At 37.7% G+C, this 27550-nt stretch overlaps 1 protein-coding gene across 6 annotated transcripts in view; it reads right to left on the minus strand.

Annotated features, from left to right (window-relative positions):
• Positions 1-27550, minus strand: part of ST18 (ST18 C2H2C-type zinc finger transcription factor) — a 100510-nt gene that overhangs the window by 22785 nt on the left and 50175 nt on the right. For 5 of the 6 annotated variants that reach the window (XM_030965108.1, XM_030965124.1, XM_030965116.1 and 2 more), the window contains 7 exons: positions 22826-23623; positions 19873-20007; positions 18047-18137; positions 16447-16551; positions 15102-15307; positions 11687-11898; positions 2998-3243 (listed from right to left, as the gene is read on the minus strand). In XM_030965108.1, coding sequence (XP_030820968.1) covers positions 2998-3243; positions 11687-11898; positions 15102-15307; positions 16447-16551; positions 18047-18137; positions 19873-20007; positions 22826-23623 — 1793 coding nt within the window. The remainder of the gene's footprint in view (positions 1-2997; positions 3244-11686; positions 11899-15101; positions 15308-16446; positions 16552-18046; positions 18138-19872; positions 20008-22825; positions 23624-27550) is intronic. The other variant, XM_030965132.1, reaches the window with a different exon arrangement.

The raw sequence follows: 27550 nt of genomic DNA on the forward strand, positions 1-27550 counted from the left end.
ATGATGAACACTGACAGGAGTACACCTATAGCCAGCAGTGTAACTGATATAGAGGGTTTAGAATTGCAGTATTTTCATTTTCTATCTTTAAATAATTAGGGGTTTTTTTTCAAATCTTAATGGTGAATTTCCTAAATTGAGCTATTAAGATTTCTAATTTTTTAAACTAAAGCTATTCACACACATACATACAGAAACAACAACAATTTTATACAGTTTTTTTCCTAGTATATTTCCCAGGAGTAAGGGAGATATATAGACATTTAAATAGGTGACTTCTTTAGTCACCTTTGGTAATTTTCTTAATTCCTTGAGGAACACTTGTATTATTGAAGCAACATAAATTCTTCATATGTGTAGAAGCTGCAAAATCAGGACAGTGCAAAGCAAATGCAGGCAAAGGAATACTGAAACTCTGCCTTTCTAGAACCTTACATCACCACATGTGGCTCAAAAGGGGTTGCATCTGTCTGTAACACAGGTCAGAAATAAAGAACAAATACTTTTTGATCCACTGCACTTAAGACTAAAAGTAGGGCATCATGTCTTGGCTTGTGTGCTTCTCCAGCTATTTATCTTTAGAGGGAGAGATAATCCTTTGGGAAAGCACCTTTAGCACTTCTCTCTTTCTGATATGTTGGGTGATGATCGTCACTGCTAGTCAAGCCCAACTGTAAATATAATTTTTCCTTTTCCATTTGAAAGGATTTATAGTTAAATGCTATTAAAATCTAAAGAATTTCAGACTAAAAGAAAAATCAGAACCATCCCAATTGGTCCAAGCACTACTATTTCCTGCAAAGAGCATGTGTGTATTCATGCATGCACACTACTGAAAGAAAGCAAGCAGTGATACTCCATTAATGTACAGATGGAAGTTTATATTGATTTCAGCAAAGACCAGAACATAATGGTAACATGAATAACAGATAATAGCATCTGGCACTTTTAACATTTTTAAGCCCTGAAATCTTTGGAGAACTGACAGTTGAACTAACTGACAGCTCTAGTTATTTCTCAGTGCTTTCCTTTTGGAGAGATTTTGAGCTTTTTCCAAATTCAGATTTTTTTTTTAAGGGGGCATCTGGACAGGCTATTTTGCTGAGAGAGAGAGAGACAATATTTTCTGGAAATTACCACCAAAATTAAGCAACTGTTGTGCATATGAACCAGATAACAATGAATTAGAAATAGATATAATCAGTCATTTTCTTTGCATAAGGATAACTGCCAGTCTTTGATTTTGAAAACAGAGCCTCTGGCCCTGTCATCACTGGATGTATCAAGGCTCCCTGGGACACCAAAATCTCACAGCAGAGATCCGGGGCCAGATCTTCAATTAGGGACAAAATGCACAGTGTCAAAGCAGCAAGTGCAAGGGGCACCAGTGCCTGAGTGCATTGGACCATTATGTCCTGTTGGGCAGTTTAGTTTCCTCCAATTCCCTGTGCTGGAAAGAGACAGGGAAACATCCAGACACCCATGCTAGCCTTGTGAAAGTCAGGCATGGACTGGGGGGGATTGGAGGGGCTCCTGTCTTGACTCTTTTGCTGAGCTGTGATGGCAGCAGGGAGGAGGAGTGACCTGACAGGTCCCCTGCCAATTCTGTGACACCTCTTGATGCCAGCAGCAGGGCAGTCCTCTCAAAGCTGGATGTGCCTGCTCATCCTGCAGCATGAATGGGGAAGGGCCCGAGCCCTCAGTCTCCTGCTTCAGGTCAAACCCACTCCGAAGCCCTGGGACATGGATTGTTCTGTCATTGGTGAGATAGAGATCATCACTAGCCCCAAAGAGGAGACGGCAAAGGGTTCAAGATAACCCAGCTTCCAAGAAATGCAAGCTTTTTCAGTGGACACATTGCAACCTTCTACCTAGTGCTGATAGATTTTTTTTCCTCATGCAACTGAATTATCTTTAAATTCCAGGTGGTTTTTGAATTGGATGCCTTGATCCCCCAACCTCAATTGTAAATATCTTCACCCCATCTATGTCTTCTTGAAGTGTCAGATTTGATATTTGGACAAAACATAATTTCATATTAATATAATGATTAAATTATATTACTAGATATATAAAACCAAACAAGGAGTAAGTAGTATAAAACCTTCCAACTAGGACATCTTTTAGTTTTTTTTCTGAAAGCTGTAACATAGGCTTTTATCTAATCAGCCTTTTAAAGAGCTGGTGATCCCTTCCTGATTTAAGAAAAATGAAAGCAGTCCATATCCTGAAAGTCAGGCTCATGAGAAAAAAAAAATTAAATCAAACTTGCCAGCAAAGTAGAAGAATAAGAGAGAAAGGTCATAGTAGACTATTCTGCCTTGTTCTCCAGACAGGATAAACAGACATGAAAGAGCAAAACAGAAACAAAACCAAAATTAAGACAATTATTGATTTGGAAGTGACACTCTAGAAGATTGATCACATAAGTTGCAAGAATCAGTGGCAGAAATTTATTGGAGTATGTAAAATAAAAAGTTTTCCAGTGAAAGAATATTACAGGCAAGGTTTTAAGTACGAGTTTAAATGCTTAGATAGGACGTTATCTAGAAGTCTAAAGAGTTGGTATGGAAAAATTGTCTTTTGTTTCAGCATGAAAAAACTCTTGGTTTGATTTTATTTGTTGATGTCATTTTTGTTTTATTTTTTCTTTTCCCCCTGATGACTGCTAGTCCATTTGGGTGTTTGTGTTACAAGACGGAGCCATTAGGAGCAAAATTGAAAAAGCAGACTCTAATGATGGTAACCTTTGTTTCCCTTACCTTAGAGACTTACAGACATTAGCAAGTAGGCTCTGAAAGCAAGATTTTCCAAAGTGAGTAGTGGGGTCTTTTTTTAGTATCCCATCCAAGAGACCATTAAAACCAGATCAGTGCTCACAAGCCTCTACCTGTGGAAACTGATTCCCTTTAAATTGTACTAGATGATCCTAAAGACTATCATGTGGTCTCTCATGCAAGGGAAAAAGTCAAAGTCACTCAGAAATTGAAAAAATACCTCTTTTTCTTCCTCTTTCCTGCCATGGGTCTTGCTGTAGTTGATTGGTGTATCCCAGCCTTCCTGTTCACAAAGTGCCTGGTAGAAGGCTGCATTTACCAGGATGCTACTTGCTTTGAAAGGAGAAGAGGAGGGAGTGGGAAGTGCTGTGCTGGAAGAAGTGAGAGGCATAACTTTGTCTTGGCTTCGATTCTTTTTCATGCTCAAATCCAGTGTGCCATTTTCATCCACTTCTATCTCAGCTCCCTGACATGCAACAGGAAATAGAGACATGTTTAGATATGGACGTGGTAAGGCTGTAAAATAACCATGTGGTGCTTTTAAAGGATAAATATAAATGCACGCTTTTATTTAAATTTATCTGAATCTAAACCCAGCTTTTCGATTTATGTCAGTTAATGTCCAACTCTTAGGCAGACTTAAGAGTAGCTTCAGTAATGGTATCCCTGCATCTCAGCTTAAACATAGTAAGTAGAATTTAAATAAGATGCCACTAAACCATAACCTATACACCCTAAATCTAGTTTTATTTAAAAAAAGTTTAGCTTTAAATCTTCTTGATCTTTTCACTCTTACAGATAACTATGACCCCAATTCACAGTTAAAAGCATTAATGCATTGTTTAGGTCATCAACAGCATTACTATTACATATCCTCCCTTCCCCCCATACCCTGGAAACATTACAACATCTGCATCATGGTGGGGGAGAAGGAGGGGGAAAGAAATACATCTAAAAGTAGCACAGTAGGAAAAATTTTCACTGGAGTTTTCTACATCACTTGAAATAACCTACTGCCTTTATCATAATTTGACTAGGCCACTAAGGCACAGGTCTGCACTGAGACCACTAGACTGGGAGGTACAGGAGGATTTTGGGGAGGTTCTCCCTAATGGAGATATTCTGCCTGAGTTAACAAACCCTTTGCTTCCTGGGGAGTACAGCAAAGAACAGCCTCTAATTGCAGAGGTGCGTGTGCAGTTTGGGGAGAGACCCAACCTCTATTTTCCAGTCTGGGAGAAGCTCTCCTGCTCACAAAAAGGGGCAAACGCTGCTTGGCTGTACAAGAACCAAGGAAGGAAATGTCATTGATCTGCCTTACACCATTTGATCACAGAAAAAAGAGGATAAACTCTTCCTGCAATTGTAAAAAGCTGCTGAAAGTGCAATTTACTAATTTAAGCAACAACAAATTTGCCCTCATGCTTAATATGCTACACTGCATATTGATATATCTTCTATATAGGGATGAATATAAGACTAGTCCTTGCTGTTGCCAACATTTGCTGAAGGCACCGAGGGAAAAAGATGAAGGTTTCTGGAGGACTACTCAGTAGTCTGGTTCAGTGTTTTCCTGAATAATGCGGAAAACATTCAAAGACTATGGAGATAAATAGCCATGTCAGAGATCTACAAATAGAATACTGTAATTAACACTGCTCATTGTCATCACTACTATTTTTAATTTGAGTCACCACAAAGTTTGTATGACACTTGAGGATTTGGGGAAGATGTGTTCTGTGCTGTATAACTGTAGGAGACAGCTGTATAAACCTAGATTTCCTACCTTGAGTAATATAATAGGAAACTCATGGTGTAAGTGAATCATCTAGATGTTGTGTTGTAAAAAGAAAAGAGTCAGGTACGCCCAGGGGGCAAGTTTGTCTGTCTTTCTTAGACCTCTTCCTCAGAAAGACATTGGCGGGAGGAGCCCCTTTCTTCTTCAGACCATTACATATTGCTGGGGCATGATGATTAGTCAACCATCCAATTGCTAAAGATAGGGCAGTCAAACCTGTTCTTGCTTGAGGATCTTAAGAGTTGTGGTGAAACAGGGAGCTCTTCCCCTGTGCTGAAAGTGTGACAGCCACGCTGGCTGGACTGAGGGTGGAGCTTCCTTAATACAGCCTGGCCTTCTACCACTGCCAGTGATGAATTATTTAAAGGTAAAATGTGATTGATTAAATCTTCTGAATCAGAAGGAAAAGATGGGTGGTAGATGACAATTTAAGGCCTGGCAACCTCTCTTCACTCAGCCAGCATGGCTCCCTTTCTCATCCCTGAGCCTGATGCAGATGCCCACCTAGATGGAAGCACCAGCAAGCCATCTGCTTGTCCCTGGTACAGAAACTCAGGCACCTCTTATGTTTGCTTCTCCCACACAGCCAAGTTCACATTTTCAATCACACAGCTTAAAGAGAGAGATGTGTTATTATATTTATGGGAAGTAAATACACTTCTAATATGTTCATACTAAGACGCTTTTGTTATATCTTTCTGCCCCTTTTTAGTAAATAGTTTAATCTCCTGTGATAGTTTTAAGCCCCGAATTTGACAGTGCAGCTTATCCTGGATAATAACTTAGTAACCACAACATCTTATGCCATCTGTATAATATCAAATACATTTTTATACCAGCATTAATAAACCTTAGTTACAAAAATCCAAGATATTAACTATATCAGTGCCAAGCACACACTCCAGGATCTGACAATACAGCTCTGCCATGATTGCCCCAGTGTTTTTTGGCTTCGTAGTTGATATGTAACTATAGCAATGAAACAGAGCTACAGTAATCAAGTTTAATGACCAATGTAAAGTAAAATGCTAAATATTGTAGTTGCTGACATTTTTCGTAATAAAAAAACTTGGGTTAAGTCTGCACAACCAACATTCACATAAAATTCCAGACCTCTGTGACAGATGGCTTAGGAAAGGGAGCCATGTGACTGGGCTGCAGTAGTTTTATAGTGCAAAACCCATAAATAGTGCAGATTCTCTCTACTGACAAAATATCAACTACTCAGAAGGCAACAGCAACAGCAAGAAGGACCAAAAACAATCAAGGTTTCCTTCTTAATGCAACTTGACGTAGAACAATATCAGAAAATCATTCTCTCTGAGAAACAGATACCAATAACCTCCACAAGGAGCTCTGACTAATAAGCGGAACATTTACTATCATGGATGTTTAAAGCTTTCTCAACACTTGCCTGAAATTCATGTAGAAGTTGGGTTGTCCAACACGTACCTAATTCCAATCAGGAAAGGCTGGGTAGTGTGTTTGTGAAGTAGCGTGCAGATGGAGTTTAAGTGAGCTCACAGATGCACACAACAATTAAATAAAGTCATGGGAAAAATATCCCCCTTTGCCCATTGCAGAACTGATCACAGGTTCACAGCATGGCTCTTTACTCAGAATGGTATAAAAGAGCTATTGCTTTGGTGCCTTCCTAGCAAACTCCAAATGGCAGAGCAAAAAGAGGGAAGTCAGAGTTACTGCTCCAGTTTACATTCCTACTCTGATCCCACCCTCCTCTCAATATGTCTCCTTTGCTTGCTTTTCCACATTTATTTTTACATCAATTTTTAAATGGAAGTAAAAAGACAAAAATGGCAAATGGGAAAAAATGTTAGAGCAGTGCTCTGACATGCTGACAGAAAATGGCACATTCTATGCTTAGCTCAAGCTTGTAAAGGCTGTGTTCTCCTCACTGAAGGCAAGATCTTATTACTGTTGACTCTAGTGCATGTGTGAACAGGCCTATATTTATCTATTTATCATGACATATTTAAAATACAGCTACTAAAACAATGTAAACTGTTCTGATTATTCCTTAAAACTGTAAGCAAAACAAAGATGAAAATATATCTTTTAGCTTCCTAACTTATGTTTGTTTTAAGCTGTGTAAATCTTTGCAGCCTGATTTTGATCTTACTCACATTTATATTTACACTGGTGTAAACCAGGAAAATATCCACTGAAACAATGAAGAAAAATCAATGAGCATGATAGGATACACACATTAATTTAATTCAGGTTACTTCTTACCTACTACCTCATAAGTGACAGTCTAATTCCCCCCACCTCACATTTTTACAAGCAGCTGGTAAAAGGATTCCAGAAAAAAAAATTAAGAAAAATGATGGGAGCACATTTTCTTTCTTCCAGTAGCTATTCAGTAGCTATTTGTACCTTAAAAATAAGGTACAAATAGTAATTTATTAGCAACAATGAAGACTAATATAAATATGTACACCAAAACAAAAAAAATGGTCCGTATGCTCCCCAACTGCTTTGTACAATAAAGTCAATCTTTGTTTCAGCCTTATCTTATGACATAAATATTAGGGAATATTTTCTAGTACTTAATTAGGTCCTGTCCTTAGAACTGAATTACAACAGCTAGGAAAATAAAGGATACTAGTTTCTTGTTTCAAATTTCTCCTCCATTTTTTCGTATGCTTTTGGACCATCTGATCAGTCATAACATTTAATACTCTCCAGTGTGTCTCCAGTAATGATTACAAGTCAAGCTTTATGTCAGCTGGATCAGAAAGAGTAAATTATTGTGTCTGCATGTATCTTATTTCAAACCTGTGACATAAGGGACATTGTGCCATGACATATAAGAAAATTCATGGTTTCTTTGGTTGGTATCAGCTGTGGAACTCAATGCTATGCAAGTCCAAAAGAACAACATGATCAGTGATTTTGCATTCCCCCAGCAGTTCAGTCTGGTTTGGAAAGCTCAAAAGAGCTCTTAAGTTCTGGTATTGGGAGAGTGACTGAGTAACATTCTTAATACAAGTCCATCCAAAATGGTACAATCTTTCCTATTCCCAGCCCACAAAAACACATGCACCAGGTCCTCAATTCTTCACACATAAATTTAAGCAACTGAGTACTTCTGCAGAAAATTAAAATATTAATTTGGGTCAAAATGAGAAAACTTGTAACAGCCCAACAACATCTGAGACAAAAATGGAGTCCCAATTTAAGCCCAGAGCAGTTCACAAATTAAAAAAAGCTGAGCCAAAAGGTACTTAGAGAGCAATATGCACAGCAGTATTACAGGATGGTACCTAGTGATACTCTTGGATGATTTTTCATCCTGTATTTAGGCTTTAAGGCATTTGGAGTAAAGTACTGCCTGAAAAACATGCTGAGTGCTAACTACAGTTCTTAAATAATTGATGCAATTTTCACTATCATCAGTATCCAAGAATGGAGAGATGACACAATTTGGTTCAAAAACTAGAATTTAAACTTTAAACATTTTTAACAAGTGTGATTTTATTTTTACTTTGTTGTTGTTGTTGTTGTTTTATTTAAAGGCATAGTGTGCATATGCCATTTTGTCTAAACAGGTGGGAAAACCACCAAAACAGTCAACAAAATGTTTGGCAAGCAGTAGTGATGGGGATACAGATAAACTATTGCCTGCAGCTACCTCACTGAGACGTGTATGGTGAGGCTGTAAACGGGAGATCCCTGGAAGTTATGATGATGTGGATTCTTGCGCAGAACTAGAAACTGCAGGCTGAGCCTCCTAGAGGAACTGTTCTGCTGACTTCTATGGGAGCTGAATGAAGCTACATAAATTGCAAATCAAGTACAACCAGGAGACTGGCTTGGGATACTGACTGCATGAGAATTGCCTGGTTGGGATTATATTCAGGGGAAAGCCTTACTGCAGTCCCAGGCTGTATGGCTCAGACAGTGCAACATTAATGTGGTATTAATTATTTTGAAAACTATATCATCAAAGTATCTGATGATCTTACTAATTTGTATGCAACTGAAACATAATTAATAGATAAAGTTTAAGGTTCATTTTACTGCTCATTTCAGAAAAATGCATTATTTTAATTGCTTATATTTTAAATTATTATTTTTAAACTTGGGATATTTGTCAGATCACCTTGAACATAAGGTTTCTTTGGAAGTTTTTCTCACTAGTGGTACTGTTAATGTGGAATGTGACGTTTCTATCCTTGCTACGCCTCTCTTTCTCTTCTGTTGTCTTGCACTCTCCCTTTTGAACTGATATGTAGAGAATGAGAAATACATATCTGAATATCCATTAAATTATTGAAATATGGAACTATGTTATGAAATACATTTACTTTTTCATTTAAATGTTATCTGTATATACAGGAAAGGGGTGAATATTCAGGGCGAACCATCTGACTTTCTAGGAGAGGGACAATGCTTTGAGGCCAAGAAATAAAATTTAAGAGGCAAAAAGAAAAAGATACTTGAGAACACAATTGTGCTAAAAAGCATTTTGTTGTTTTCTCCACTTGTTTAAGCAAGGCAACATATGTATGCCTTGAGAAAATACAAGAAAATGCCACTTACTTGAAATGTTTGAACTTTAAGTTCTGCTTTTAAAACTTAGAAGCACAATATTTTTACATCTCTGACAATTATGCTACTGGCAAAATATTTCCAGCAAGACTGAGAATTCCTCTGCAGTCTCACATATCCTTGTTCTACCACCACACAGCCTCCCACGTGTAAGGAACCAAGGACTGGATTGCTGCGAGGCTGCCTGATGCTCAAACACCTTTACAAGTCAGGAGCTTTGATCTGCTAAAGTATGCACGATGCTAATCAGGTTTTCTTGAAAAAGGAATAAGAAGATGTTTCAAGGGGCAGGGGTGAGACACTTGATACTGTGGGGCTCTGAACACAGCCACTCCACACTGTTATTTTCAAATGTGTTGAATGTGTGTGCTGTTGAGTAGAAAAAGGAAATATTTAACTCTGTAGTAACGTGTTGCATTATTTGAGTTCAAATACAGATAAAGTCTCAAGGGGGATTTTTTAATAATCTAAAAATTTGTAAGATATTCTAGCAATTAAACATTTACATTTGTGGCCACCACCAGCCACAAAACAATTCAGAAACACTGATAAATAGTATTTTATTGTTTCATATTTTAAAATTAGAAAGTGTCTTCATTGAGGAGAGCCTGGCAACTTAGTTCACAAATTTTTGGTTTGAATCCTGTATGATCAAGGTAATAAATATCCAAAACCAAATAAAAATCTGTTTTGTGTGCTTTTGGACACCAAATCCGTTTGGGGCTTACTTTTCTGTATTTTGGCCAGAAGCGAATTCTGATTCTTCTGTCAGATGTTTTGTAGCAGTATGCCCTCCAGAAAGTCTGGCAAAAGTGGAGGCAGGCAGATAGCAAGGTAGGCAGGTGATTTTCTTTCAGGCCGGATTCCTGGCTGTGAAAAAGGAGTCAGCTATGTGCCCCAAGTGCCCTTCTGTATCATTACTGTTATGTTCACTTCCATTCAATCCTTCCCCATGATTTGGCAACTGTGAAGCAGGTACATAGGAGAAAATCTTTGGGTTATGCCTGGTCCCTTTACTGCTCTTCTCTGGCAACAAAGGTCTATTGCTGCGGTCAGCCAAAGGCTGCTGCAGCAATTTAATCCAACCATTGGCATCAGTTTCCATTTCCCTACTAGAAGAAGTCTCTATTAAAGAATGATAGAAGGTTTTTTTGCAGCAGATATCAAGGATGGATTTGTCATTAGGAGAGGTTCTACAAGCAGTCCTTGGAACAACTAGTGAATTACAGGGAATACCTGTGGACATTCTAAAAAAGTTTACCCTGTGGCAGCTCCCAATGTTAATTTTAATGTTCAAAACTTCACACACAAGTAGAAATCAAAAGCAGCAAAGTAGGAGATACCACTCTGCAAAGGTACCTAACAAGGTGTTATGCTGGTGACAAAATTAATGGTTCCACTCAAAAAAATAATAGCTAACCTCCTAGCAGTGGTGAATAAACCCTCAACCAAAATGTAGATCAACAGCTGTGGAAGACACACCTAGCCAGAATGAGCCTTGTGAGGCTCAGATAACAGAGGGATACAGTGGAATGACACTGACTTGCAGAAAAACAGATCATCTGTCTTTTGAAGAAGCACACCTGCTATGCTGTGTTTTGACAAATGTACCTCTTTGCACTCCCCAGTGACTTCTCCTGAAGTTCTTGTAATGACTCCCTCTTATCTACAAAGAGCTTTCAAAAGTTTCATTGCAGTGGAACATGTGTGACTTTAATGTAAATAATAAACAACAGTGCTCCCACACCACTGTCATCAGAAGAAAATCTTGTCTATTTTCATAAGCATTATAATACTATGTAATGGCACAGAAAATAAGGCTCACAGCTCACACAGCACCATTTGTAAATCATAAAGATCTGTGAGGAAATGCAGAGCAGAAAACAAAACACGAAAGCCACACAAACATCTACAAAATTAGGCAGCTTTCCATTATGACAGACTTGCCCAAATTATCTATCTCCAAACACAGTGGGCCTGATTCTCCAGTCTTGCCAGCAGAACGGGGAATGTTACCAAAGTCAGTTGTTATTCCCCCCTCTGCACCTTGCCAAACTGTTAGGGGCTCCAAACACAACAGACTCCATAGGTAGTTCTGTTCCATTGCTAGCAAAATATCTCCTTGATTAATCATATGATCTTTATATTTTTTTTTAAGTCAGTCCCCAAAATTATCACTAATGGCAGGTTTCAGAGGGAGAAAAATTCCCTCTTAAAACAGATCTTACTCATTATCCACCACAGATTATTGTTGGATTTCAAATAACCTTTTTCTTTTTTCCTCCCAGAAAACTCCCCCCTTGTAATTAGGGCTCAATTATGAAAAGAATTAACAACATAATTCCAGCTATTTATTTAGTTTTATCAGAACTGGTCACTGTGTTACTGATTTTTTTTTCTCTCTCTGCCTCTCTTCAAAAGAGCATGCAAACAGAAGCCTCCTTTTGGGGGATTTAATGCAGTCACTAACATGAAAGACAGTTTATTCGCACAGTTCAGTAGCTAGCACACCCTCCAGGTTCTTGGACTACCCTACCTTGGCAGACAGACTCTGTGGTTTGTTGGAGAGGATCTCTGCTGCTTCCCTGCAGCGGGTGGAAAGGTTCAGGATAGCAGCAGCTGCTGCTATGTGGGTGTCTTCACTACATTGACCGTAGCTATAAGAGTTGGCATGGCAAGGGCTCTGTGTGTGGGCGCTAGCACTAGGCAGTCGATTAGAAAATTTCACTGGATTTGAAAAATGCTTTGCTGTTGAAGAGAGATTTGATTAGCAATTGCATGTATGAAATTTTTCCCGTTAAATAGTTTCGCTTCTCAGACTATAATTTCATACATAAAAAAAAAAAATTATATTCAAAGATTACATTTAAAACAATCAATTTGCTATTGCCAGTAAGGGTTTACAGTAAAAATGGCTTCAGAAACACAGTAATTTAATTTTTCCTCGAGAAATACACATCTGTCAACAAACCTTCTGAGATTTTTTACTCATATTTTACTTATCCTTAACTCAGGCATTAAAAACAATGATGCCCTAGGAAAGACTGAGCAAGCATTTGTGCAGTATCCATCGTGATTTGACCACCCCAATGGAAAAATGCAATTGTAAATGTACTGTTATAAAGGCTTCCTCTTGAAGATCTATTGTGCAAAAAAAAATCAACAGTGACTTGTCCAGTCTTAGCTAAAACAGCGCTGCTTACTCTACTTAATCAAGTCTGTTACCTAAGTAGCTTTGTTTATGTGACTAAGGAGAAAAAAAATGGGCTCTTGAATGAAGCAGAGAAATCAGATTAAAACATTACCTGTAAGGAACATTCAGTACTAAGTATTTTGTGGAAATATTTAGAAATTTAAGTCTATCTTTTAGTCAATTAAAAAAACAATGAGCATACATATGACTTTGGTTTACAGTCTTTTGTTGGCTATATTTAGAATAATACACAGATTTATTAGGCACAGGGAGGTCAGTTGAAAATTAAGTACTAACAGGTGAACAGAAAAGCACTTGCACAGACAAAAGTGGTGTGTGTGGTTTCTTGTTTTCTTCTTCATCAGCAGCATTTACTCTAAAACAGTAAGAGAGAACTCTGCTCTCTCTTCTGGATTTTGGAGCTTGAGATGGCATAAACTATTGCAGGGAGAACACAGCACCATGATTTCAGCTCTTAAGAAGCAATAATCACTTCTTTTGTCTGCAGCCCTCACAGTGTCCTACAAAGATAAACTAAGCAAAATCCAATTTCTCAGCCTACACCCAGATACATCAAGAACATTTCTGCATATGGCCATCTGCTCGTTCCCTAAAGATCTGAGCCCCAAGGCTCTGGATCCCTTTGGATGTAGAGCTTTGGCTGAGTGCTTTTGAGTGCTAAGGCATAGGAGGACTCATCTTCCCTCAAACTTGGGATGCTCTGAAAGAAATGCTGGTTTATGTGCTTTGACTGTAGCTGAATGCTATATTCCATTTCTCTAAGCACTAGAGGCATCTCAGGAGAGCAATACATGAAAGCCTCATGATTCAGTCCTCCCTTTCTCTAGTGTAAATTAAAAAGGATTTATCTACCCTGCTGTAAACACAGCACTGTAGGACAAATGAGACAGTCTACATTTTTAACACTTACTACAAGGAAATTTAAATTGTGTTTAAAGACCAGAAATTGCATTTTTCATTACCTATCCTAAAAAAAAACAAACCGAAAAACCAACCAGCCAACCAACCAAAAAAAACACCCACAGCTGTAAAGGGTGTATGTTTTGTAAAAAAACAAAACAAAACAACCAAGATTAAAAGTGCAGAATCCCCAGAGGGCTAATGATGGGCTTTTGTCTGGTTACATATTTACATAGGACTCTGAACCCATCACTACATCATCAGCTTCTTATTGCCAACTTTTGTATACCTGAAGAGTTAAATCACTCACCAGCTCTTCTACTTTCACCTTTCCATTAAAATAATAGCTGCACATTGCAATCTTTGCAAGAACAACAGGCTGTAAACTTCAGCTTTGATATACTTCATACATAAATTGCATATATATGTATTTGCATTTGTATAAAAACATTTCAATCATTTTTTCCTTGAAATGAACCTGTGAAATAGACATACATCTGTGCAAAGAGACAGCTAATAGGGAATATTCAATTTTACAAACAAAATTGGAAAATCTGCCACCCAAGAAGCTGGCAATGCATATATTTGCTTTCATTTAAACAAGCCTATTTTCCAGGTCAGATAAATATCTACTTTTCATTTGCAATTTTAAATAGAGTATTTGTATATATGCACACAAAACCCAGATACCTACAAACATATATGTGTGTTTTTGTGTACTCAGACATGTACACAAATAGACATAAAAATATACAAAATTTATAAATATATAAATATATAAAACATACAAAACATTTTATAGTGTTAGATGCATATTATATTATAATTAACTTATATATAAATTTATTCATTAACAAATTTTTTTTTTTGCTTTTCTGTTCACCTTACTATGAATGTTTTTCTTTGTTGGAGTAAGTGGGACAAAATTTATTTTCCTATTTTATTTTCCTTTTTGCCATTAACAAAAGAAAAGCCAATTAAAAAGTCTTTTTTGCACATTGTTCTGGTTCTGTTTTCTTCTGAACCCAGTCTTGGTGGAATGAAACATTTGTTTTCCATTTCCCTCATGGGAACAGAATTATTTGTTTATTTAAACTAAAGAATATTTTATAATGGTCAATTCAATCGCACAACCTTGCCAATGTTTCCCATGCAGATTCTGAAGACCATCTGCAATAAACTCTCAGTGTTTGCACTGTGGTATCTCACTTTTACAGAGTAGTGCCTCAGAAAATCTGTAAATGATGCAAGAAGAGGAATCTTGATAACAATTTGATGCATTGGATATGACTGCACTACGTATATGACTTAGTACAGAAATATGAAGTACCAAACCAAATTTACCCCAGGCCTGGAATTAATGCAGCTGGGGCACATGCTCATCTAAGAGGAATAATACCTGTATAGATTCACCTAAATGGTACCTGCAGTATCTTTAAAACTTAACTTGGATTTCTTTGTACAACTGTTCATTACACCTTGTGCAGACACATTCCATGGGACTTGTCATCTATCCCATAAAGATACCTCAATTTAATCAAGGAAGAAGGTAACAGGTGAAACATAAAGCATTCCTTTTTACTCCTCTTTTCCACTCATAACTGCTTTTAAAAGAAGCATCAAAAAAGTAAACCTTGTAGTGATGATATTTAGTGTTTCAAAATTCTATCTTTCACAAATTAGTGATTCTATCTAACATTCTAGACACAAGTGATTAAAGACAGTTTCTACAGACCTTTTTAGAATTCTAGAAGTTTGAAAGCAGAAGAAGCAAAAAGGAAAAGAAATCGTTGACATTTTGCCCCTTCTTGAAGAGAAAATTGAATTTTGAGCTTACATTCAAGAAACTGAGGTGTTTTTCGACCTTGTGTCACAGGTGCTGTTGTGCGTTTGCCAAAGACTTGTGCATCAAAACTGGCATAATCAAATGGGACTTTCCCAAACTTCTCCTGTTCTTTCCCCAGGGTGCCTCTGGAGGAGGTGACTGGCTGTGAAGTTCTGTAACTGAACTGAGATAGCTCAGGCTGCTTTGCTAAATTTGTCCTGCAGAGAAGAGGAAAAGAATGAAGGAGAAAGATGAGAATGTCTTTAAATAACCTTGTCTTGAAAAATAGGATATGATTGCATCTCATAATCCAAAAGTGTGCTATTATCACATACAAAACTTACTGGTGGGCGTATACAAGAAATAAAAAACATAAACATGTCGGCTGACTAGTAGTCAAAAAGTACCTCGACTACTTCACAAACTAAAAGATAGGGACATTAAAAAATGCAGTATTCTTTAATAGCAGTTTGGGCTACTTACAAGGAAGTTACTCACTTACCGCTAGATTGCCGCTTCATTTAGTTCTGAAAATTTGTCTGGATTTTTTCCCTACCTTTTAGTTTTTTTTGATCAGTATTGTTCTCACTTTACTGTGAATGAGTATGGTATAAATATAATATAAGATGATCTGAAATTATTGCTTGTGCTGTTTGGGAGGAATGAATGATTTATGGTGTGTTATTCCATTTAGTTAATGTTCAGTAACTACTTGTCTTTAGTAATTTCCTTAGGACTTTTCATATGTAGAGTTAAGGCACGTGCAGTTGGCAGACACATGGACATAATATTCTGTAATGGCTCTGAAGGAACCATTAGAGCTGATCATGTCAATAATCCACAAATTAAAGTGTCCCCAAATAGACCTGAATATAATAGGTTGTAATGGTCGTGGTGCCAATGATGTGCAAATTATGTGTGTCTGTAGGGTCCATATAACTCAGACAAAATACAATTGCACTAAAAAGTGTTTCTCCTTTATGATGTCATTGTATAAAAAATAAATTAAAGTAATTAAACCAATAAACTAAAAATAAATAAATTCTATGAATTGTTCTGATCAGGTTACATGTTTGGAAGTAAGATTTAATAGGATATATTTGATTGCTTATCCAAAGATATGCCTCTTGTCTTTAATGTCAGCCACATGCGCAAGAACCAACAGAAAGATTGTGGTTTATTTTGAGAATCAGATAGTTTTTTTTTTTAGGCTCTTTCCAGATAGAGCCTCATCTTGGAAAACTGGGTTACCACTGAAGCTGAAGTCTGAAGTGGGTGAAAGATCTGAGGACCAGTCAACAGAGTTTGTGCATAAATAAGCGTTTGTTTGGAGAAACTGGTTTGTGAGGCCTCCTACCTGTGAGTCTGATCATGGCACTGCCCAGCTTTTGGAGACTCGAGCTGGTTCTTTTCCTGGGACATTGCCAGCTTTTCAGCTGCAGCAATTGGACATCCAGAAAGGCTGTTGAAAAGAAAAGGTGAAGAACAGAAACAACAAGAAAAAACATTGAAATTAATTATAGTGCAAAGGAGATCTGTGCTGTTTTTCTGTGGAAACCAGTGACTTTGATAGTCTGTGCACTTAAGGGAACTGCTGCTGCTATAGCCCAGATTCATCTGTTTTTCAATCCTTAATGCAAAACTGTGAAATCTGTGTATTTTAGGTGATATATCTGGAAACTGAATCATGTAGGAGTTTTCCACAGTTCAGCTTTGATGTTTTGTGTCTGGCAAGTCACTAGTAAATTTTTTGACAAATGACATTTACTTTATCAGCTAAACCATGCATATAAGCCTCCTGCTGATTAAAAGGAAAGTGAATTTGGGAAAAAAACCCAGGGATATATGAGAGACTGTTACCAAAGAACACATTTTATCATTTTGAGTTGTGCTAGCTTATATTTTCCTGTTTGTTTTATTAGATTAGAACATGTTTTCTTATCCTATTCATGGGTTGCTCATGATACAGCTGATGTGCTTCAAAGATGACTAGGGATTTAAAACAGGAAAAACAAAGGAAAAATATCTGCCTGTGCCTTATATATTCTTGTAGACAAGCTTTTCATATGTCTGATAAAGACTGACTTACTAATTTTAGTATTAAAAGAGTATGATAAACCTTAATTTTGGTGCAGTAACAAATCAATCAATAAACAAAAAAACCCCAAAATCTCACAGAAATTCAGATCAACAAAGAGAGTTGGTTTTGAAATTCTTATGTCCCAAGTTTGATTTTAAGATTAACATTATATTTTCCCAGAAGCAGTATGATGGAATATACTGTTTCCAGCAGAAAGCAGTACTGACAAGAGCTGTGCTGACAGCAGTGGTTTGCTGGAGACAGAGAGTGACTCTCTGCCTCACCTGCAGTCCAGCTGTGATTCCCCAGCTGCCTGTCTGGAAGTTTTTTCTCAATTTTGCTTTCTTCCTGCAGGCAGCAGGTTAAACAGACAGGAGTGTTCCAGGCAGGAAGATGGTATTCCCGAGGGTAATAAGTGGAGCTTTTAAACAGATTTCAAAATAGTTCACTTAAAATTTTCTGGTTTGCTAAAAGGGAATGTGCCCTGAGTGGAAGTTCCTGTCAACGTCTAGCATGTAGTGGTGCAAAATAAATGGGTTTTGGTTTCCATTGGGTTTTGCAGTTGTAGCAATAATAATGTATTTTTTCATTCCTTTCCCTTGTACATGATGATTTTTCAGTGTGAGGATTGTGATGAAATTGTAGCTTTAAATCTCATCTATGAAAATACTAGTAGAATTTGCCATCCCCTCTGCTGCAGCCATTTTTTATGTAATGGAATTAAACACAATTATTTGGTTATAAATAATACAGGCTGCCCTTGCAGTTCATAGACACTCCTCAGTGTAGTACATAGCATCTAATTCCAAGATGTGCCTATCAATTTACTCCCGAGTACGTGTTAGGTTTTAAGTGGACAGGAATTTTTCTGACCTACCTTCGGTGTGTGTTGCGATTGCTGTTGACATGTCCTCTTCCAGTGCATCCTGGGGTGGGACATTTTAAAACATTTTCATGCATGGCAAGAACTAAACAGAAATTAAAAAAAAAAGTTGATAATAAAATGCATCAATTAAAAACCACATCTTTAAAAAAACGAACGTGTCCTCTTTGAACTCAGATTCTCAATTCTTTCACATTTTTATCACAAAAGAATAGGGGAAGCAAAGGATCTACAACACAGTGACCATAGCACCTCCAGCATAATACAGTTTATTTCTATATTACTGTAGTGAGGCTTCCCACATGCACAAAATTCTTTATACCAACTTCAAAAGAACATGAGTGGAAGTCAGCAAAGGTGTTAAACCATGAAGCCCTTTATACACCACTAACACTGGAAAAGGCAGGTGATAGAGGAGCCCTGGGGCACATAGGCCATGTTCCATGGAGCTGCAGTCCCTCTCTGTCCCAGTAAAGGGAAGCTCTTGAGTACAAGAAGGCTGTTTATGCATTTTATCAGATATTGTGAGAATCTCCCTTTGAACATTACACCTTCTGGTCATCTGAGCTGCGCTGAAACTGCCTTGGACCAAACAGTAATAGTTCCAAGCATCAGTTTACACTCTTAGCAGCAATTACAATCCCTTGCCTGTACATTTCTTATGCCCTTGGATGTGGATTACCTTCACTAAAACTGTTAGATATGTCTGTGTTAAACATTAAACATCTTACAGTGTTTCACAAAAGCTGACTGTTCATTCCACAGGCTTGTTCTGCCAGGAACCAAGTTCTAACTACTTTTTTTTTTTTTTGTTTCCCATGAGGACAGAGCACATCTAATTGGAAGTATGATAATTAACAAGGGCTTGTTAATTCTAAGTTTTTAGGAAGTTAATGTTGCTAAGGACTTCCAAATGCAGCCTGCTTAATTCAGCAGATGTTTCCATGAATACAGTTTAGTACCAGATTTAAAAAAGGGGAGAGCTACAGTTAGGAAGAGGATTTTAGTAAAGTGCAAATATCCTTTTAATTAGTTGCTATGCATACCACCACAAAGAACAATCTGACTAACTAGGTTGTTTAAGTGGGTAGTTTCACATTAAGTTTTTGGCTTATTATGCAGCATTTCATTGTATCATGTTTCAGGATTACACACACACACACACACACACACACATACATACACACTCAAGCCAATGTAATCAGAGCAGCACAGTCAGAAATAAGCTGGGACATTCAGGCTAGACTGGGCATAAAAGGGTTAGTGTGATATTGTCACAAGACAGGGACCTGCTGTGGACTAGCACTGGGATGTACTGATGGAAATAACCTTTTTCAGCTCAGCAGTAAGGGGGATGCTAAAAACATCTCTGCATAAGCATGCCCAGGCCTCTCATCTGTTGGCAGCGAGAGCCAGCAGCCTCCCTGTGCGGCTGCGGCAAACGAGGCCTCGGCTCCGGAACAAGCAGGCGATGTCTGTGCCTTAGCAAAGGTGTGAGAGAGCAACTTCTTGAAGATTCATGGGACTGCAGCATGCAGGTCTGCTGGCAGTGTGGAGATAGGTTGTCTGATCTTGTTCTACCTAAGGAGCCTGCTGCTGTTTGTAAGGATGCTGCTGAGGAGCACTTGAGCTGCACAAGCATGGGAAGCAGGGCTGTGCCATGAGCTAGAGGGCAAAGAAGGGGTGATGGCTTCTTTCCCAGTCTCATCCTGCTATCTCATGCAGAAAAAAGGGGATTCTTCTCCAGCATCAGCACACATTACCCACAATACTGAGACAGATCCAGTTGTTGTTCTGGGCTGCAGCATGATGATACTCACTTTCTAGTGGCACTCTAACTTTATGTGGACAGCCTGAGAGACTGCGGTGGTGAGGGTACAGCCCAGTCACATGCCCTGTGCCATCACATCCTGGGATGGGGCATTTGGTTTCTCTCTTTTCAGGCCTGGGCGAATCTGCAGAGAAATCAGATAAAGATTTTGTATGGGTTTAGCCCCTGTCTGTGCTCAGCTGAGTGATCCTAGCAGTATGATATTCTCTATTTTATACTTCAGATTTAATTCCTGTCCAAAGTTTTAACAGGGATGTATGCAACTGAAACATCACTTCAAGTTTTCACAGTGTCCTTTAAACAATTATTTCCCTCTCCCGTTATGCCATTTATGTGCTAAATTATATAGCTTTAGGATTGCAGTATCATTTATTCCATTCAGAGCCTCAAACAGGACAGAAGCCACAATCCAATAAGCCAGAAAACTGGCAGCATGAGCCAACAGCAAGATCTATAAAGGAATAAATAGAAAAAAGGAGAAACAATCTTTTGCTCTGTTAATGTCAGACTCCAGGAAGCTGGGACAACCAAATAAAAGCTGAGGTGTGAAACAAATAAACAAACAAACAAAAAGCATTTCAACCAGAAGCCATTCCTTAAATATCACAGATCTCTAGGCTGTAGGCTCTTTGTTAGGAAACTGAATACATGCCACTTTACATTTGAGAGGCAAGGCAAGCAGCTCCCTCTGGTACACATGGCAGTGCTGTTTGTGGAGCAGCCCACAAAGACACTGAAAACATGGAGCAGCCGATACCCTTTCAAAGGCGAGGTCTCAGCCCAGCCCCACTGCTACCACTCTGTAACAGCCTCCCAAATTCTGTTTCAAGCACCTAGAATTGTGCAAGAAGCACTGGTCAGAAAACCTTTATTTGATTTCCAATGCAGGATCAAAAGTCTGGGCGAGAAAGGAATGATTTCTGGTCCAGAAATTCTCTTGTGAGAAATCTGGAGGAAGTGGCCGCATAAATTGCTGAGGATGGTTTTAGCTCCATCTGTGATTGGCTGCCAACAGCATTTGGTGCTGGGGGAGAAAACAGCTGCAGCCAGCACAGGGAGCTGCCTCCTTCAAGCTCATTTTTTCTGGTCTATGAGGTAGGATATGCTTAGGGACAGAATCACCAGGGACAGCTGAGGGTTAAACTTCCTGGCAAGTTTTTAGATTAAAAAAAATAAAATAAATAAATGGGGAGGAAAGCAAATAGACTCAGCATCATCAGGAGACCACATGTTTTTTAGAATCACTGCAAATGGAAAGTGCTGCAACAGTGAAGAGAAAATAAAGAGGGACCCAGAAATATGATTTAGTGTTTTCTCCGGTAATTGGAAAGGTTTATCATGAATAGATTTTTTTTCGGATTTAGCATCCAAGAGTGAAAATTAAGAGCTGATGGATTTGGTGGTAGACTTTTTAGAAATAAAACCCATAATAGTTAAAGTTAATTATATAAAGTGGCAAAATTATGTGCCCGATACAACATTGCCTACAATCATGGTGTTTATACAACCCGAACAAAGCCTGGTATGTTTCTCCATGGGTATTACCTCTGAACTCACCTGGAAACCACAGCTAATTATAATATGAGGTAAATCAGGAAGGGATAGATTCTGCCATTCTTACATCGCTGCTCTTTCCTATGTGTGCTGTGAGAAAGTCACATTGACACCAATGTGAGCCTGGCCGATACAGCTGCTCTCAGGGCAGGAAAAGATATCTATAAAGTTCAAAGTCATCTGAGCAAATAAAGGTTCACGTAGTTGAATAAAAAGGTAGACTAGTACCACTCATGCACAGCTTAAGACATGCTAATGAAAAGACTGCTTGAGACACAGAAATGAGACGTCTGCATTTTCTTCGCTAATACTGCTGGAAATATTTTATAGTTGCAGCTCCTAAAAATGCCTGTCAGTTCTCTTTCACACTAAATGCTTTAGATAAGTAAATTACTATAATATTTACAATGTCCACCGGGACTACTCTAAAGTTACATTAGAAATACCAAAGTAAATCATTTATCAAAAGCAGAAACAGCATCAGTGCTAGGGTGACCTCGGGATGTTTGCAAGGCCAAAAGGAAAAGTCAAAGGACAGATGAATGTATTGTTACTTACTACAGAAGGGAGTGTGCTTATAAAATGACATCTCTTGATGTTCTGTAATTACCCTCAATTGAGGAGTTTCATACAAGACAGCCCAGTTTATAAATCAAACACAAATCTTTTTAGTCTCCACTTCTGGAAGCCTGATTAAGTGATGAAAATTGAATTATGTTCCTATGGGTTTGTAGGATATCACAAAACCTCAGAAACAATAAAGATTTTGGAATTTACTGGTGTTTCTGCTGATGGCAAATGAGGCAGAAGAGCATGGCTTGTGCTCTCCTGGCTCAAAAGTGCTAGATACAGAAAAATGTAATGCTGATTGATGTAATAATGATTGATACCAATATACTAATACTATACTTATACTTGACTATACTGTACTATACTTGATACTAACGAAGTAGACTGAACTCAGAAAACACATGGCTTAGGAATTAGGTAATATCCTTGGGAGAGGCCGATTTTTCACCCTAAACTTGCCCTTGGGTACTGTTTTAATGCCTTGCCTTTTGGCTGCTGAAACTTTGGAGGTTTGTATTAGCACCCTACGGAGGAGGAGGCAGAGGAGGAGGAAAAGGAGGAGGAGGAATGTCAGTGCCAGCTACACGGGCCTTTTAGTACCCATTACTGATGATTTCACATAGCAGTTTGGCAGGAAGCCAAGTACCTAGCATTTAACCTGGTTAGACGTGAGGCACTTGTGTGAAGGTACATAATTAACAAAATTACCAGCTAAATTCCAGATTCTTTACTGTTGCTATAAAACCCAGCTCAGAATCCTCTATCAGTCACGGGACAAATGCTTAAGCCAGCAAGAAGAGCCAAAAATACTTCCTTACGTTTGCTGCTATAAATCTGTCTCCCACCAATGTCAATAACTTTGGTTTGTCTCCTTTCCCCTGCTAGATGCTCCAGAAGAAACCTATCCAGTTCCTTGTAGGTGCTGTGGAACACATGCCCTTGCTCTGCCTGCAGAGCGATTGCTTGCTCTAGCAAGTTCAAGTTCCCTTTTGTTTTGTCCAGCTCAACTGACACGTCTGTGGTTTCTGACAGGCACTCGTTGTCGTCTTCTTCACTTTCAGGGAAGAGATTCTGGATTCTCTTCTCGAAAGGATCAGAGTGAGGCTCCTGGGGTGCTCTTAGCTCTGTTTCTGAGTCACAGAGTGTTTCACAAGGACCATATTCGACCTCTTCCTTCTTAATTTCTGGGACTTCCAGGATGCTGGGTTGATTACACTCTACAATATATTTCTGGGTTACATGGGGCTTTACACTAGTTTCTTCCGAGAAATTTGAAGAGCTATCCCACTCATTGTCCATAATTTCAGAGTTACTTTCATTTTCCTCAGATGAACAGTATTTTGGGTCAGAGATAGCAGCCTTTTCCTTTCCTTCAGCTGAGCTAATCAGGTAACATTCATCAGCGTCATCACTTTCTGTTTTTAATGATTGAATGCCACTATCATTTAGATTTTCTGCCACTGCTTGACTGGGTGCATCTTTTGCTACTTTTCCCATGTTCATCAAAGATTTGGCCACGGCATCTTGATAGCTGGAGTAGTTGTCTTTTCTTTGACTGGAATTTTCTTGCCCAACCAAATGAGGGGTTTCTTCAGATGATTTTGTATTACTCTCCTCTGTATGAGAAAAATAAGTAAGAGAAATATGTAAGAAAACTATTTTTGTATCTTAAAGAAGTGACATGAAGACATTGACTTACCAATTGCCGTTTCATTACTCAGAAAGGTACTCTGAAATGTTCAAATTCACACCAAGCATCTCTTTGAAATGCCTACTTGTAGCATGATGAAAAACCCTTCTAAAAATGATATATACTTTATAGTAGAGTTCCAGCACTATATGAGAAAAAATTCTATCCCCATTTTTCACTGATGGTGAAAACACATATTTTCTTAGAACACATGCACACACACACACAGAGTCATATACATGTATGTAAATATAATGTTCAATGCATTGATATTTCATATATATATATATATAATCTATATAAATTGTGTGCATATATATATAGATACACAAGCACACAAACACATTTTAAATTCCTCTGATCTATTTTCACTTTTGTTTCATCTAAGATTCCCAAATATTTTCTCAAAATAAACCCTAATTACTTTCCCCATCACCCCGGATCACATGAAAGACCTTGATGGAAAACTCCTCAATACTTTACAAAGGGCAAGCTCCTGGTCACCATTGAAATTGCCACACTAAGTGATAGATCAGGTCATGTACAGGCAAACAGAAGTGGTTGTTATGTACAGACTCATAAAGGACTTGTTAAAGACACCACTGAAATTCATCCTGTCTTTATAAACATCTTTCTTCAGAAGAAAAGCAGCAGCCAGCAGGTAATAAAGGCTGCATGTAGGAGAGGTTGTCAGTGTGGAAGACAATATGCCTTTTGTATCTCATTTAATTTTTTATAAACATTTCCTCTGACAAGGACACTCAAAAATACATCTCCATCATCTTCCTTTCTGGTAATTATCTCTCTAAAATCAACACTGGTTTTGCCAGGATCAAGTAAATATTGCCATAGTAACTAAAAGCATTTTTGGATGAAGGGAAGAATTTAGTCACAACACTAGCCCCTTCAATAATGCTGATTATAGGGTACATTCTTTTGTTGGGATCTATTCAACATAAACTGAAAAATTTAACATTTTACTTCCTAGAAAGGAGGATGAATAAACAAGCATAGACTATTTCCTAAGATGTGTCTGTCCTTTCCTGAATCAGGACTCCAGGTTTAAATAATAAATTAAGCATACCCTAAAATGCAAATGAAGTTTCTCTCAATAACACAGTGAGCTATTAAGAGAAAGTGTAAAGGGTTATGATAATTTTAAAGTATTATGAACTACAGAAAACAAATAAAAAGCATTTTCAGTGAATATGTCCAATTCATTGAACTATTCTCTCAATCCACTTAACTACCCACATGTGTACAATAATGATTTATAGACATTATACCTAATTATGCATATTTGGGCTGTGTTAGAGTGCCTAACAAAAGCTCTAGAAAGCAACAATTACCTCTGTTGCTTAGCTACATAGTTTAAAATATTCCTATTAAGTGCAGATTATTGTGGAGGGGAAAAGGGGGACAAAAATGCACATGTGCACCACAATGCATTTCACTTTACTGCTGCCAAACTGTTAGCATTTTGGGTCATTTCCAGTTTACATAATTGTTTGGTTCAACTGTTTGTTATATGTTAAAAGAAAATATTGATTAATTCTTATTCTTCTTCAGAAAATTGGACTCACGCAGGGAGGGGTGGCCTTGTGCACTGTGTGCATAAAGTTGTATTTAAAGAAGTGTCTGTAAACCTTCCTGTAACTTTTTAGCAGCTGGTCTAGTACCACACACATTGCGGTATTCTGAACAAAGTGTGCCATCTTTTCACATCTCAGCAAGTAAGAATGGTGCTTTGGCTCTATAACTAACTTTAGTCAAATGGGTTTCCATTATTTGCTCTTCTGCCATTTGGAAAATAACAGAATCCCATCAGTGGGTAATTTCAAAAAGGAACAAGATCTATCTTAAAAGAAATCTCCTGCCCATCAAAAGGAAACAAACCAAAGAAAATGTTCAATGGAAAAAGGTTTTTTTTATGTGTGGAAAAGGAAAAATAATATAAGATCATGCTAAAAAATTTTTTATTCCTTAAATAATCAGTAATTTTCAAAGCACTCTTTAAAAATTTGTTGTTGAATCAGTCGTAATGGTTCAGCTGTCCCAGCTTTGCTTTTTACATCTACAGGCTGTAAATTTACTTTTAAAATAATCAAAACTCAGCTTAGTTTACAGTTGCACCAATCCATGAACTGAATCATTAACTGATCAACTGAAAAGAATAACGAGTTCATAATAAAGTAAGCAGTATTACACTAAGAAATCCCAAGTACCTACATACTCAGACCAAATGTATGCTTTCACTGAAATTTGTGTTGTAGCTGGTAAAATTTATGCAAAAGATGTAGGTTGTATTATCACTGAACAAGCAGGAATATATCATGTTGGTATCAAATAAATATTTTTGAAATCAAGTGGGATATTTTTTGTTTTGACTGAAGGGTTTTCTTACTTTTTTATCAATGGATTTGGCTCAACACTTGCCCATTTTTAAAAAGGGAACCTAAAAATGTTAAATAACTTAGGTTTGTCTGTATATGACACAGAGTCTACCTTTACACCCATTATAGCAATTTCCCTTTATCAAATTCTTCAAGATGTGCAGAGAACAGAAACAGGGAAAGAAAAAAGATGTTACTGAGTGCAACTCTGAATGGTCAGGAATCAGGCTGAATTAACATAAAAAAATTAGCTAAAATCCAAATAACCAAAAAAAAGAAAGGTCAAAACAAGAATAACAAAACCCCAAGACATGAACCGTACACGAACTCTTACTCCAACAGATTCCCTTCTGATGTTAGGAGCTAGAAACACTCCCTGCAGCCTTAACAGGCACTGAGAGGTATGAGATTTTTTCCTTGATTATTTTTTCTTAAAGATGTCACTCAAAAGACAGAGACATTGTGTATCACCTTGCTAGTTAATGTTCTGTTTGAAGATGGAGCTACCTTCTAGGCTTTCACAGCAATGGTATGCAGACCTTTGGAAAAATATCCTCCTAGGAGATTTACAAGTAACAGATGACTGAAAACTTTACTGTTATAAAAGTGCCACAAAGACCTCCACTGATTAGAATCAGGATTTGACTCTTTAATGTGAAAGACATTCTTCTTCCTCTTCTGTGTGTTTTATAGTAATCATATGTATAGAATTTGTGGGGCTTGTTTTGTTTTAAGGGGTTTCAACTTAGAGTGGATAAATACACAAATAACTAATCTCAGTTCATGATAAAATAATATGACAGTCCAGTCTGGAAGGGACCCTAAAAAACCATCTAGGTCCAATCTTTTGCTGTAAAGGGATCCTAGATGATATAATCTACCACCCTGTCCTTCAAAAACATTTGATAAGAAGAAACTGAGTGGAAAATAAATTATCTTTTAATTTTGATAGCAACCAGCAACTGAGTGACATTTAAGTTCATTCAGTTTACATATTATCTCTGATTACTAATTTCCCAGTACCAGATCACATTCCTTTTAACATTTGCTGTGTGCAGGTGACGGCCAATGTCTTCCTGATATCTTCTTGCTTGTCTGATTAACTATTTTCATAGGACTTCTTAAACAAATCTGTGAAAACCAATTTGGTTTCAGGCTTTTTGTTCAACTTGAATATATATATATAAAATATTAGAAAGGAATAGTAATCAAAACATACTATGGCTATATCTTTCTGCCCCCTCGTGTTTGTCCATATTTTCCAGCACACTCATTGTAGAAGCTGCTATAAATTGTGGGATGTGTTTGGCTTACCAGTGTTGGAATAACAGGTATAAAAGTGCTGAGTCTAACAATCGTGTTAAACAGAACACACACAGCAGTCACACGCATGAAATTGCTTTGCTAAATGTTAAAGTCAACAATGTTTTTCTAAGCATTATTTTTCCCTCCTAAGAGCT

Source organism: Camarhynchus parvulus, chromosome 2, assembly GCF_901933205.1.
Source record: "Camarhynchus parvulus chromosome 2, STF_HiC, whole genome shotgun sequence".
NCBI classification, from domain to species: Eukaryota; Metazoa; Chordata; class Aves; order Passeriformes; family Thraupidae; genus Camarhynchus; species Camarhynchus parvulus.